Source organism: Marmota flaviventris, chromosome 2 (assembly GCF_047511675.1).
Source record: "Marmota flaviventris isolate mMarFla1 chromosome 2, mMarFla1.hap1, whole genome shotgun sequence".
NCBI lineage: Eukaryota > Metazoa > Chordata > Mammalia > Rodentia > Sciuridae > Marmota > Marmota flaviventris.
In genome coordinates this window covers 76,515,596-76,531,307 of record NC_092499.1, presented here as the reverse complement: position 1 = coordinate 76,531,307, position 15,712 = coordinate 76,515,596, and the positions used below count along the sequence as shown (strand labels likewise).

Sequence of the window (15,712 nt, the reverse complement as noted above, 5' to 3'; positions counted from 1 at the left end):
CATTTCAAAACCTCTGTAATGTCTTTTAAATGATTCAGAATTGTACAAGGTATAAGATGTGTATCCTTGGTGGTTTGCTTGGTCTTATAATTGTTTCACATTTCAGATGCAGTCATCATTTACATCTTCAGAGCAAGAGCTAGAGCGATTAAGAAGAGAAAACAAAGATATTGAAAATGTATGTTGATTATTTGACTTGTAACTTATAAACTAATATTTGGCATTGTGGGTTGTCCATAGATCTGTGTTTTTTAAAATTTTTTTCTTAAATACTTTTTTAGTTGTAGATGAACACAATATTTTTAAATATTCATTTGTTTTTATGTGGTGCTGAGGATAGAACCTAGTGCCTCACACATGTGATATAAGCACTCTGCCACTGATCTACAGACCCAGCCCCAAAGATCTGTGTTTCAAGATAATTTTTATCTAAAAATGATCGAGTTATATTCTTAATATCTTAGGCAGTGTTTGAGTTGATATAATTTCATATTCCTAAAAGTCCTAACTTGTCATTGTGGGGAAATGTCATAAAAGGAAATCTTTAGTGTGTTAATTTTTCCTTCTTTGTTTATTGCTAGCTGAGGAGAGAACGAGAACATTTGGAAATGGAACTAGAGAAGGCAGAAATTGAACGATCTACCTATGTTACAGAAGTCAGAGAGGTACTTTAAACAGAATTTTTTCAACCTTGCTTCTCAATTCAAATTAAGCTTATAACAGAGTGATAAAATATTTCAGTATGAGTTTTTTTGTGGAAGAGCTTCCGAGTAGTATACAAAACATGGGATATCATAAGGAGATCAATCTTAAACTCTAAACTTCATTGCAGCTGAAAGATCTGTTGACTGAATTGCAGAAAAAACTTGATGATTCATATTCTGAAGCAGTAAGACAGAATGAAGAGCTAAATTTGGTAAGAAGCTTGTTCTCCACTGGGTATCAAGGAGGCTCTGAAAACACTTGTATTGACATGTGGAGAAACCATCCAAACTTATTCTTTGCTAACCATCTTTAGCTTGGCATTTTTTGTAAGTTTAAGATAATCTTTATATTCTGATGATTCCTAAGATGATTCTTCTTTTCTTAGCTCCTAACAATGGCATGTTTGGCTTCCAACTCTTTTTCAAAGTTTCCTTCATTTTATAAAGCCTCATTTCTCCAACCACAATATTTTCAGTGAATAAAGAAACGAAAGATTGACCGAGTTTTGAAGATTCTCTTCTTATTTTTTTAATATTATTTTTATTTGTAGTTGAACATGATACCGTCATTTATTTATTTATATTTATTTTTATGTAGTGCTGAGGATCAAACCCAAGGCTTCACACATGCTAGGCGAGCGCTGTACTGCTGAGCCACAACCCCAGCCCGAAGATTCTCTTCTTTAACTTCAATAGTTAATTGGACGTCTTATTTTCTAATCTGGGAGAAGATACATGCTCTTTATTCAAGGACAGAAACTTTTAGTTTCTTGTTTTAACTAGTCTTTCTATAAACTACAAATAACAAAAGATTATAAAATTCCTTATCAACAAATTACTTAACACATAGTAGTCCACACAATACAGGTTTACAGATGACTACAATTAGCTAAATGTCTTAAAACATATAGTTACCTGCATTCCCATTTTTCAGTTTCTAGAAATTTATACTTGTTATTGACAGGCTTAGTTTTTAGATGAAGTTGGCCATCTTACTTTGTTTCAAACAATAATCATTCTATTTTCCTGTAACTTAAAAGTTGTTACAATATGGAGTTAGATTTTTTTTTTTTTTAAAGTACCTGAACATGTTTTAGGAAGATTTCAGTAAGTTTCTCATCAGTACTACTATATAAACCTAGTTAAAACTTCTTAATTCATTTGTGATTTTTCTTCTATGTTATGATAGTGATTTATGAGAATCAGTTTTTTGAGCTGGGCTATATGAGAAATTATTTCTCACAACACACACATCTCTATTTTTTAAATAAAATATTTGTTTTATTTACCCATGCTTTATTTTAATTGAACTCATTCCCACTGCTGTGTAAGACTGGATCTGTTCATATGTTTTAGCAGGATTATGATATGCCACAGTTGTAAGTCTTTACCCTATAATAATGGGGTGTTTTTTTTTTTTTTAATTATCATTTCTAATTAGCTGTAAAGTGATTTTTGCCTTTTAACTTTAGTGTTCAGTGGCTGATTCAGCCTCTATCTTGTAAGGAGCGTAGAGGATTATAGCTACATCTCCATTTAGCCTGGTGTTCTCTTTTGTAACATTTTTTTTTTGCCCCTTTATGGTTCTGTCAAAAAACCATTTCAAGTGGTACTTGCTTTCATTTTTTTTCCCCTTAGGCTTGAGTTTGAAATCTTATTTTAGTCTTGGTTTGCTCAGGTTAACTATTGCCACATTTTAAGGTAGAATAATTTTTGTTTGCCTGTACATACTTTGTGTTCTTGGACCAAAAGATTAACCTCTCTGACATAAGTATTAAACACAAAGTTTAATAAAGAAGCAAACACTACTTTGGTATTTCAGTTGTACCCCAAATACAGTTTCCAAATGGAATGCTCCCCGCACCTGGCCAGTAATTCTCCCTCCAATTTTAAATGTCAGTATCTTATATTTTTCCCTTTTAAGTCTCTAGAACTGTTTGGACAGTTATGCCTATGGGTGCAAGACAAAAACAGTTAACTTGATTAAGTTTAAAAAGAAAGTTATTGTTGGGCAGCATAGTTCATTCCCCTCATATTTTATTCAAACAGTTGTCAGGGAAGAGGCATTCTGTATTGGCACTAGAGTTTTATAGATTTTTATAACTCGAAAAGTTGGTTATTAAGAAGTATGATCTTGCATTGCTTTTTTTAGTCAAGTCTTTAATGGATGATCAACATTTAAGTTCTTCATTTTACTGGATTTGTAATCTTCTATTCAGTGTCTTTAAAAATAACATACAATTGACTCTTTAATTGAACTATGTAGATTAAGAAAGCCTTTAAAAACGAATTGGTAACATTTTTATTTGCCTTTTAATTTGGGATGATTTCAATAACTTTGAATAGTGACTCCTTTAAAAGGCGCTTTACAGGAATTTGATTTGTTTTTTGCATTTGTAGTTTTCTATTTCAAACTCTAGTTCATTTCTATAGTTTTTCTTATGTGTAGCTCTACAGATGGAAACCTCCATTGCTTAGCTTTTCTGTACACCTGGTGTAGCATATTGGCTAATCCACTGTGCATAATAACTGTTAGTGATCCTGTTCTTTCATACTCTAGTTTCTAAAGTCCTAGAGGTATCGGTATAATCAAAGAAGCGTGCAAATTAAGTTAATTGTGGTGTTCCTTTATTTTTTTTTTTTTTACAGTTGAAGACCCAGTTAAATGAAACAGTCATAAAACTTAAAACTGAACAAAGTGAAAGACAGAAGGTAGCTGGTGATTTATATAAGGTAAGGCTGCTTGACATGGAGACACAATATTTTGTGAGCCTGTGTTGTACCTTGTATCTTAAGAAAACACAGTTAATTTTGGACTTTTTCTTTTGTATCCTTATATATTGAAGCTGGCTCTTTTTATAGTTTTGACTTATTTTCCATTATTTTTAATTCAGTTCATTTCATCACATTTTATAATTATAAAACAGTAAAAATTTAAATTTAATTATAAAATCAGATTACATCCATATTTTTTAAATTGGGACTTCACATGTGTAGTCATTTACAAAGTACACATCTATTGATCTTTATGGGTAAAACTGAAAGATGTCTATATTTCTGTTGTTTCAGAAATTGCTTTCATTTATTTCTTTGTACAAATGCATATTTCTTAATCTCATAATAAATGGATGATTTTTTAGGGTTGCATATTTTATTATTTTTAGGGTTGCATATTTTATTATTTTTATTAGATTTACCGTTTATTTGTATTTCTGACGTGTGTGTGTGTGTGTGTGTGTGTGTGTGTGTGTGTGTATGTATACTGAGGGCTGAACCCAGGAGTGCTTTACAACACTCAACTACCTCCCTACATCTGCAGCCCTTTTTAATTTTGAGATCAGGCTATGTTAAGTTGCTGTCTGGCCTCAAATTGGGGATCCTCCTGCCTCAGTCTCCTAAGTTGCTGGTTTATAGGCTTGTGCCACAGCGCCTATCATGAGACACTTTTAATAGTAAAGTTCATATGTGCTTTAAAACTGTGGTAGTGTTTATGGGAGATACAGTCATTAACAAAGCAAGTATGTCACTTTCTTGGAACTGCAACATCAAGGGGTATGCACATCTTTAACTCCCGCCCTTCCAGAATTGAGGTTTGAACCAGGAATGTTCTACCACTAAGCTATATCTCCAAACTTCTTACTTTTTTATTTTGAGATGGGGGTCTCCCTAAATTGCTAAGGCAATTTAAACTTGTGATCATTTTGCCTCAACCTCTTAAGTCACTGGGATTACAGGTGTGCTCTGCCACACTCAGCTTAAATTTTGATAGTTACTATAAATTGATACCCCCCAATCCTATAGTGATTTATATTCCTCCCTGCAAGTTCTTGTTGCCTTATACCCTCACCAGTATTATATACTGTCAAACATTTAAATATTTGATATTCTAATAGATTTTTTTATAAATATTTTATTTTTAAAAATATTACCTTTTAAAGTAGGAAAGGAGTATTTTTGATGGTTCTATATGCTTATAGCTTGTAATTATTGTTATGTAAAAGTTTAGGAATCCAGAATTGCTTCACATTATTTTAATGTAGGAAAAAAAATGTGAATTTAGAGAATTTTAGAGTACAAACCTTGATACGTGGTACACTGTCAGGGTTGAGCTATGAATTTTTTTGATGTGTTGTTCTAATTTTTGACCCCTGAATCAAAATTAAAAGTATGCAGTTTTAATCTAGCAGCATAGTTTCTTAGAAAATACTTTAAAGATATTAAACAGATGCTCAAAGATTTGGATAGGCCATGTTGTTTTTGATGGCTAAAATGGCAGTGATAGGTTTATCAGTTACCTGTCTTGATTTACACAACAGATAATGTATTTCTGTGCAATACTCAATTGAAAATGCATATATATATATATATATATATATATATATATATATATATATATATATTTTGACTGAAAAATGTTAATAAAACACGTTGTAAAACAGTATATATGTTAAAATCCATTTATATTAAAATTTCTGCCAGTTTCCTGTAAGCACAGATTATGCACAGAGAGGGATCTAGATTAGGAGTCAGAATATTATAGGATGTGTGGGCCATATGTGGTTTCTCTCAGATGTTCTTTGTTTCTTTTTAAAAAATGTTTAAAGATTTAAAACATTTTCAGATGTGAGCTGTACAAAAAGTCGACTAGAATTGACTGACCCCAAATCTGATTCTAACCTAAGTATCTATCATCTTTCTTTCTATTTTTAATTTCTTCATACAGTTTCTGGATTTGAACTTTTTGAAACAGTGAGCATGTGTTCTTATAATCTGGTGGGAGAATGTAGCTATTTTCATTTTGATGCCAAAATTCTACATTGAGAGGAGTGTGTGTGTGTGTGTGTGTGTTTTTTTTTGGTGGTATCCAGGATTGAACTCGGGGGCACTCCACCCCTGGGCCACATCCCCAGCTCTGTTTTGTATTTTATGTAGAGACAGGATCTCACTGAGTTGCTTAGCACCTTGTCTTGCTGAGGCAGGCTTTGAACTCTTGATCCTCCTGTCTGAACCTCCTGGGCCCCTGGGATCACAGGCATGTGTCACTGCCCTTGGCTTGAGAGGAGACTTAATGTTGTATAAAGTATGTAACAGAATCACTCGTTTTGCATAAATTTATTTATTGGCTACTATATTGCTTTCCTTGCAGGCCCAACAGTCACTGGATCTTATCCAGTCCAAAATAGTAAAAGCTGCTGGAGACACTATTGTTATAGAGAATAGTGAAGTTTCCTCAGAAACGGTACATATTTTCTTTAACCCAAAATCTCTGTGCTAATATCTTGTAAACTATGTGGAGATTAAATATTTGCAAGATCTGTCTCTGACCAGAAAACTGTTTCTGTCAGATATTTTGTGTTCTTCTTCGTGTTGTTATTTTGATTACAGAACTGAGGATTGAACCCCAGGTTTTGTGCATGCTAGGCAAGTTCTCTACTACTATTTTGCTTTTAGTTAAAAGTCTTTTCTTCAAAATATCACCTCTCAAATGCACTGTTTTGATTGATGTTTGTTTTTACTGTTGCCTAGTGACATATTATGTTAATTTTCAAGGTTTGTGTGGAGAAAAAGAATGGTATAATGCTTAAGGGTAACGCCTCTGGAGTTCGACTGCTTGTGAATCCTGGCCTTATGACTTCATACCTTCATGTGTAATTTTGGGCATATTGTTTCATTAGTCTGTGCTTTAGTTGCCCATCTAAAAAAGGCAATGTAAATAATACCTGTAATAATAACTCTATCTTGTAAGGTTGTTGAAGGAATAAATGGGTTAATACTTAATATATCTAAGATAGTGAGTAGCAATGCCTGGCATCCAATAAGAATTCAATATATGTTAACTGTGACTTGTGCGACTCTGCTCTTTTTTTTTTCCTGAAAGAAAAAATGGATTTATTTCTGATATTCATAGATTACAGATTTCTTTGTAGGTGGCTAAGTGAGAACATTTTTTGCAGCATAGGTTTTTTTTTTTTGGTGCCAAATAGTTGGCACTAATAGTTAGCAGTCAACATTTCTCTGTGTTTTTTGCTGTTGCTGATTTTCATGTATGTTTTCAGATTTTCATGTTTGTATTTGAAACAATAATAAAATATTTTCTGGTTTTGGTTGTACATTCCTTTTCCTAGTGTTGGAGTTCATCACTTATATCTTCTTTTCAGGAGTCTTCTGAAAAGGAGAAAATGTTTATAAGTCTAAATCAGACTCTCACACAGTTACAGCAGTTGCTACAGTCAGCAAACCAACAGCTCACAAAGGAGAAATAACACTACCAGGCCTTGGGTAAGGAGAATTGAAGTTCCGCTGTCTGTTTAAGGATAACAGACATAGTGAAGGGAGGGTGATGTGTATTTACCACAAATAAAAGAAACTCATCATTTCACTAAAGGGAATATTCATTCTTTATCTGTCTTGGAAGTTTCAGATTACAGCCTGTTTTTTTTTTTTTTTTCTTGGAGTTTTTCTCCAAGAAAAAGGCCTACTTTGACCTTTTTTCAAACTCTGTTTTGTCACTTGGCTATCAGGGTATGGGCATTGCCATAATGCTTATAACTGCTTCATTAGTTTCTTATGATCTTAGTTCAAATGAACTATTTGGGTGATATTCTCTTATTTCCCCTCTGTTTATGACTTGGTAAAATGAAGTGACCATAACATTTTTATTGATGTAAGATTGCTGATCTGAGAATCAAGTCATCACAATTAATTAATTTTTACATGAATAAAGAACACAAAATTTATTATGCCTAAGGCATGTATTAGACTTCCCTTCTTTTTTGTAGTTGGGCATAATACCTTTATTTTATTTATTTATTTTTATGTGGTACTGAGGATCAGACCCAGGGCCTCGTACATGCTAGGCGAGCGCTCTACCACTGAGTCATAACCCCAGCCCTATTTCCATTCTTTTTTTTTTTTTTATTATTTATTGGTGGATCTTTATTCATTTATTTGTTTATATGCAGTGCTGAGAATCGAACCCAGTGCCTCACACATGCCAGGCAAGCGCACTACCATTGAGCCACCACCCCAGCCCCTAGACTTCCATTCTTTAGGTTGGAAGCTGTTTTACTGAAGTTGGTCTTGGGGGTGATCTAAGAAATCTATTTTTTAACACCTGAAGTGAGAATTTTAATTGAGGATAAATAAATCCAAATGAGCTTTTATTGTCTATATTACCTTAGAAAGCTCCAGTTGATTAGCACTTAAAAATGACTTGTGTTCTAGCTGGTGAATATACAGGTTTTGTTCTTCTTGTTATTTGGGTTTTATTGCTTTATAAATGATTCAGGTCACACTGCCTAGGGTAGAGTATTCACACATGAACTAAGTATCCTTCTTTTGAGGCGGCCATACTGTCTCACTTTTAAAGACTTCTCATCCTATGGCCAAACTGAGCATATGCTGTCTTTAAAATGCTGATTCAAGTCCGTTAACTCTCAGAAGACTTTCCTCATTCTTTAACCTATTAGCAAAAGTAATGACTCTACCTTTCCATCTTTCATCCTTGTAAAATGACCTCTTCAGTTTCTTGAAGTCACCCTTCTGCTGCATTCTCCTGTTTTCAAATTGTGAAACAACCTGGCTTCATGGGGAAACTCTTCTGTCTCACCTTCCCATGACTGCTACCTTACTCTCTCTTTATGGTCCCTTTGTTCAGTATTGAAAACATGCTCAGCGTTTTATTTTAATCATATTTTTCCTTCTAGTCAGCACCCTAATTTTTCACTTCACCTTTAACAAGGGATTCTTAAAATAAGAAACTCTCCTCGCAGTGTAGGTGCAACTTCTTTCCTTGCTGTTAGTTCTTATATCTGTTCTAGAATGGTTTCTCCTACTCCAGTCCAAAGAAACCACTTTTGCTAGCATTGTTAGTAATATCCTAAACCTGGATCTAATAAAAGTTTATTAAATATGCTCAATGTTCTAAAGTTAGCCAACAGGCCTTTGTGTTGTAAGGGAAGGGTTTTATTTGAGGAGCGCTTTTATAAGATTGTCTTTTATCCCATGCCTTTAGACCTTATCATTATTTATTTGAGGGCGGGGATAGTTGTAAATTTCAATCTCTCCTTTCTGTGCTACTTACTTGCCTTAGGTTTATGTTCTCTTGAATAGGGCTAATAAAAATGGTTCCCAATGTTGTTCTCTTAAATATTTTCTAATAGGATTTGGCTTACATTATTAATTTTTTTTACCTGAAAACTTCTGAATCCTGACAGTTGTCTTTTTTGGAGGGATGGGTACTGGGGATTGAATTCAAGGGCACTTGATCACTGAGCCACATCCCCAGCCCTATTTTGTATTTTATTTAGAGACGGTCTCACTGAGTTGCTTAGCGCCTCATTTTTTCGGAGGCTGGCTTTGAACTTTCAATCCTCCTACCTCAACCTCCTGAGCTGCTGGGATTACACGTGTGTGTCACTGGCTTGTCTTTTATTTTGATTATCATTAGTGTGCATTTCTTTGAGCCTACTTGAAAGGACTGAGCTAGATCAAATGGAATTCGTATACAATGAATGTATTCAGATTGCCTTTCGTTGCTTTGTTTTAAAATGAATTTCTTTTTGATCTTTTACAGAGTGAAGTGACTGGGAAACCATTCGTTTGAGGATAACAGAAGGCATTGTATTATATTTTGCCAAATTAAAGCCTTATTTATGTTTTCACCCTTTCTACTTTGTCAGAAACACTGAACAGAGTTTTGTCTTTTCTAATCCTTGTTAGACTACTGATTTAAAGAAAAACATTTTAAAAAAGCCAACTCTGTAGACACCTTCAGAGTTTAGTTTTATAATAAAAACTGTTTGAATAATTAGACCTTTACATTCCTGAAGATGAAATAAACATGTAATCTTTTACCTTATTTTGCTCAATTAAATTGTTCAGAAGATCAAAGTGGTAAAGACAATGTAAAATTTAACATTTTAATACTGATATTGTACACTGTTTTACTTAACATTTTGGGGAGTAACTGCCTCTGACATCAACTCAAGAAAACACTTTTTTGTTGCTAATGTAATCAGTTTTTGTAATGGCAGTCAGCAAATAAAGGGTTGCTTATTATTCAAACTTGACTTATTCTAATTTTCATTGAGCTTTAACAGATTGCATTAGCACTACAGATCAACATAATATAGAACACAATAATTAATTGTAATCATGGAACAAGATAAGATAGGTCTTGACGTTCCTGTGACCTTTCTAACTGGAGCTCTGGGTCCTCTCTGCTCTGTGCTATCAGCTGTGGCCCAGCATACTGGGGGCTACAGAAAGGATGGGGCAGGCATTTAGGGTTTCAGACTTAGTATTTCACTTCTGGTAGAAAAGATCTAGTTTATTTTTATTATTACTACTATTTTTTAAAGTAATGCTAATTAACTTTTTAATTTCCCTTTTTAGGCAGTATATTATATAGTTTACATGTTACCTTTTTTACGGAAAGTTTTTCTTCATTATTGGATGAAAATGCTGCTCTCTTCAGATGTTAATAACCATTGAGAAATACCTCATTTAGAATTGAAGTGTCTCTTAGGCTATATTATGGCATCATTGCTATTTATTCAACATAACAGCCACGCTTCTACCATAGGGTCTTCGCATTTTTCTGTTTCTCTCTTTAAAACTTTTTTCTTTTTTATCATCTTTGGCTTGCTCCTTTACCATCTTGAAATCTGCTTAAATGTCACTTTTATTCATGAGGTCTTTGCTGACTAACCTGTATTCCCCCCTACCCTCCCTATTGTGCTTTATTTTTATCTATGATATCTGTAGTCTTATAATAGATACTTGGTTCCTCCTTATCCCTCTGTGAGAGCCAGACTTGGTTTCTTTGGCTCTGTGCTGTATTTTTTGTTGTTGTTGTTTTTAGTATTTATTTTTTAGTTGTAGTTGGACACAATACCTTTATTTATTTATTTTTATGTGGTGCTGAGGATTGAACCCAGGGCCTCGCACATGCTAGGCGAGCGCTCTACCCCTGAACCACAACCCCAGCCCCTCTGTGCTGTATTTCTAGCCCTAAGAAAGTACTAACACTTAATTGTGCTCAAATGTTAAATGAATGGATGAAATTCATTTTTTGATTTGAGGATTAACTGAAATAGGGCCTGGTAACTTTTCTCCTCTTAGCACACATTCCAAATAACATTTCTAAAGTAGGCAGAGATGAACTGAAGAGGCTGTTCATAGCCAATGCTTAGCCCTTGGCTGAGTGCTTGCAGCACACCACTGGGAAATTGATCTGCAGGCCAGATAGTACATCATCAGCCTCTGTATTTTCTTTTATCATTGCCTATAAAGGTGCTCATGCTTCTGCTATCTGAAACAAACAGCTCTTGCTGTCTACTGTACAACCTCTTCTTATTACTTTTGTTTTCCCTTCAGAATTAAGCTTTCAGAAGAATTGGATAATTGTATTATTTTTCAGTCTGTTTTGAATATTTTTAAAACTTAAACGGACACTGGCGTCACTATCTAATCTCCTGAATTCTGACCCCTTCCTCAACATCACAGCATCACAAGTCATGCATCTTTTGGCTGTGAAGTAGCAGGAAGTTCACAACATTGTCTACTCCAATTTGGGACAACTATAATTTTTAATGGTTCTTTTTTGAAATTATATTAATACTTTCATCAGTCTGTCCTGTTTCTTCACTCCAGAATCACATAGGAAAAGCTTGCCATACTCCCACTCAGTGATTGTTCAGGTATACAAAGGTAGCTCTATCCATTCCTCTTTGACTTAAATATTCCTAGTGCTTTAGTTTGAGTGAATTATGAAAGACTAGACACTTTATCTGTCTCCAACTGTCTGCCTTTTCTTACTGTCTTATAAGGAGTATAGTTGGGAGCAGACTTATTGATAACCCCTAAAGAAAATGGAGAGAGAGGGGCTGGGGCTATACCTCAGTGGTAGAACACCTGCCTCACAGGTGTGAGGCCCTGGGTTCAATCCTCAGTACCACATAGAAATAAATTAAGATTAAAAAATCTGAGATTCGAAGTCACCTCCTAGAATTACCTTAACATTTAAAAAAAGAAAGAAAATGGAAAGATAGCCATACCTGTAAGGCAGGCTGTACCCTTTAGTTTGTTATGGCAAAACTAGTCAGTTTTTTGGAGGTCATTGATGCTGTGTTGTAAAGCATCCAAGCCTGAGCTGCCTTGAGATAATGTATTCCAACAGCAAGAAGTTATGGGGTATACAGCTGCAGGCCATAACTGTGCTTCCTACAGAATTTAAGCTAGGGCCAGATTTTCCTCATGTCTTATATCCTGGAACAGAGATTGCATATGGGCACTGCCACTTGTGGAATCTCCCTACATGTATGGGAGAAGCCAAGACCACCAGAACCTGCAGTAGCAACCTCAGTTAAGGGATGTTTGTGCTTGACTCCATTCATCATATGGGTCCCTAGAGAAGCGATGATAATGGAGGATTAACATGATTCCTTGATGTTACCTACTCTGAACTGAGTGGGACTGGATTAATAACCCGGTGGACTGGATAGCTATGGGATCTGTTCTGAGTGTGTACAAGAGGCACAGGAGGCTCCACAGAAACCACAGTTGCAAAAAGAGACCAAGTTTAGGCTGTTCTCCAAACTGGTTGGTAGCTTATTCTCATTCACTTAGTTTTTGTAATTTATGTTTTCCTAGAAAAATCAAGCCATTTCATATTCATTGGCAAAGTTCTATTATATAACAGCCACCATCACTTATGCAACATGCCAGACATTTTATAAAGTATTTAACATTAGTGCTTTTCAGTATCACCAACCAGGTTATATTGGGACAGAGGAAGAGTGTTACATCATCCTCTTCATTTTACATCTATGGAAACTTAGTATAATTTCCCAGGGTTTTAAGCTACTAAGTGGAGAATTCAGGATCCTAATCTTCAACCTAAGCTATCTGGTTCGATTGCCTTTTGTAGATAAAGTGTATGTGTGTGTACACACATATATACACTATACACATGTGTGTGTAATAGAATATTGAATATAATTTAAGTTACTAGGGTATCTTTAAAATTAAGTACATAGAAAAATTTTCATATTATATACATTTCTGATGTTAATGTACCTTTTCTTATTTTCTCTTGATTGTACTTTCTAAGGGATTATCTACCTTGGTTGTTCTCAAAAGTGTGGTCTCTAGTCCACTGGGCATCCCCTAGACCATTTCTAGGGATTTGCAAGGTCAAAGTTATTTTCATAAGATATTATTTGCCTTTTCACTGTATTGACATCCGCATTGATGGCACCTCAGCAAATATCAAACCAATGGCCCTGAAATGTGCTAGTAGTTATTGTATTTTCATGACCCCTCAGTCCCAGTAAAAATAGTATCAGTCACTGAAGAATGCATTTTCTGTTGAAATCCATAGCGATAAGAATGTGATTTTGTCTGTGTGTATGATGAAATATGTCAATACTTGGAAGATCTGTAAAATTCAGTTAACCAATATTTTCCAAATAACTAAAGCTCAGTTTCACAAAGTCATACAGGAATAAAAGACTCCTGCAAAGAGTCAATACACCATTGAATTTCAGTGTAACACTGCATAAAGTTCACTGATAAGTTTCACACTCCAAACTGATTAATCTTCAAGAAACTGCTATTTGTGGGCCATTGTTTTGGTCAGCTTTTTCTCTTCTGCGTCTAAAAGACCCAACTGTAGAGAAGGAAAGGTTTATTTGAGGGCTCACAGTTTCAGAGGTCTTAGTCCATAGAAGGCCGGCTCCATTTTCCTCCGGCCTTGAGGTGAGGCTGAACATCATGGTGGAAGAACATTGCAGCAGAGGGAAGCAACTCACATGGCAATCAGAAAAAAGGGAGAGAGGTCTCCACTTTTCCATATATGCCCCATAGTCACACCCACAATGAACCACTTCTTTCAGCCACACCCCACCTGCCTTCAATTACCACCCAGTTAATCCCATTAGGAATAAATTAACTGATTGGGTTAAGGCTATAACCCAATCATTTCTTTTCCAAACCTTGCATTGTCTCACTTGAGCTTTTGGGGGACACCTCACTTCCAAACCATAACAGCCATAGTGGTTCAGGTCTATAATTTCAGCTATTCTGGAGGTTGAGGCAGGAGGATTGCAAGTTTGAGGCCAGCATGGGCAGCTGAGACTGTGTCTCAAAATATTAAAAAGGGCTGGAAATATAGCTCAGTAATAGAGCACTTGCCTACCATGTGTAAGGCCCTTGGCCGGGAGGGAGTGCGGGGTGGGGGTGGGGGAGAAGCCACTTGTTTGGCTGTGAAATCAAAGAATATCCATAATCATCTGAAATGGATTCCCTTATTCCAAGAACATAAACTGTGTGAGGCTAGATTTTCTTTTTCTCATTTTTTTTCAACCAAAACAACATATCAGATTGAATGTAGAAGCAGTTGTCTTTTAATAAGCCAGATATTAAAGAGACTTGTAAATTTGTAAAACAATATCACCCATCTCACCGGATCTTTTTGTTTAGGAAAATGAAGTCATCTTGTTATATTAAAATAAATGAAAATTTTAAATTTTCCTGGTTTTAATTTCTAGTACATTGAATATTGATAGAAATGTCAAATAAAAAACTTAAAAGTCTAAAATAGCCTGGCATAGTGGTGCACACCTGTAATCCCAGTGACTCCAGAGGCTGAGGCAAGAAGATCACAAGTTCAAAGCCAGCCTCAGCAACTTAGTGAGACCCTGTCTCAAAATTTAAAAGTACAAAGTAAAAAGGGCTGGGGATGTGACTCAGTGGTTAAGCACCCTGGGTTCAATCCCCAGTACCAAAAAATAAAATTATTAATAAAGTCTAAAGTAGTACTAAGACCAAAAATTTAAGAGCCCCTGGTCTGGCTTCCCCCCCCTCAATAGATGTAATTATTGGGTAACACATCAGCACTTTTGTTTGGATGTATTTTGTTTTATAATAAATTTATGTTTTCAAAATTTATTCTTTTGTTCTGCTTTTTACTAACCTGTCTGTAAAATTTATTTTCAATTCTTATTTCTGATACAATTTTTAAAATTTCTTTTAGTTGTAATTGGACACAATACCCTTATTTTATTTATTTTTATGTGGTGCACGTGCCAGGCAAGCACTGTACCACTGAGCCACAACTTCAGGCCCTGTTTCTAATACATTTTATGCTGTATGTATTTCTTTGGACTTTTTTGTGTCTTTGTATTTTTTAAAAATATGACTATTTCAAGCATATAGAAAAGTACAGAAAAATAAGACGAAACAATATGTACCCTCTTTATCAAATATTAACATTTTGTCATATTTACTTGAGTTTGTTTTTTTAATAAAATAGGTATAGTTGAAGCATCTTATACCTTTCCCTGACACCAGTTTGAAACCTCTCTCTTCAGATGCACCTGCTGCACTCAGGTTGAGGTTTAACATTTACTCTTTGTTGTTGTACAGTTAAATACCTATGCATGGACCCATAGACAACATAAATTTGTAAATGTTTCAAAAATTTGCCTCATTTGCTCATTATTAGCTTTAAAATTTATGCATATAGATTTTATTTGTTCATTTTATACTGTGAATATGCCATAATTTATTCATAAATTCTTCTGCAGAGTCAGCAGTTTATAAAAATTTTATGTAACTTTCTTTTTGGTTTCCTTTAAGCTCAGAGCTTTGTGGATGTGTTTTATGGTTTTCACATGCATAGATTTTCCTAGGATTGTTTGCTGATATTGCATTTGGTCAGTGAACATGACCTGAATGACATCAATTTCCTGGATTTGTGTTGACTTCAGAAAAAAGAGCAATTATCAACCAAAAAAGAAGGGGAGGGGCAGGCTTGGTTTTAAGTAAAAGAAGCAAGAAAGCAAAGCTTTGGTAGGAAGGGATTTTACTATCTGAAGTAGTTTGCGTTTTTAATTACTATACCAGGCTGGTTGTTATTCTTTACAGTTAGAAAATGAGAAAGGAGTTAAAGGATATCTTCTGGTGGTCTTAGAAACATGGGAAACAAAAACAGTTGGAGAAAG

At 34.8% G+C, this 15,712-nt stretch overlaps 1 protein-coding gene across 11 annotated transcripts in view; it reads left to right on the top strand.

Moving 5' to 3' along the window:
• Positions 1–9,770, top strand: part of Ktn1 (kinectin 1) — a 115,179-nt gene extending 105,409 nt beyond the window's left edge. For 7 of the 11 annotated variants that reach the window (XM_071608022.1, XM_071608025.1, XM_071608023.1 and 4 more), the window contains 7 exons: positions 107–178; positions 582–665; positions 833–916; positions 3,354–3,437; positions 5,851–5,943; positions 6,863–6,983; positions 9,280–9,770. In XM_071608022.1, coding sequence (XP_071464123.1) covers positions 107–178; positions 582–665; positions 833–916; positions 3,354–3,437; positions 5,851–5,943; positions 6,863–6,967 — 522 coding nt within the window. In that variant the 3' untranslated portion in view covers positions 6,968–6,983; positions 9,280–9,770. The remainder of the gene's footprint in view (positions 1–106; positions 179–581; positions 666–832; positions 917–3,353; positions 3,438–5,850; positions 5,944–6,862; positions 6,984–9,279) is intronic. The other 4 variants (XM_071608032.1, XM_071608028.1, XM_071608030.1 and 1 more) reach the window with 1 other exon arrangement.
• Positions 9,771–15,712: the final 5,942 nt, after the last annotated feature.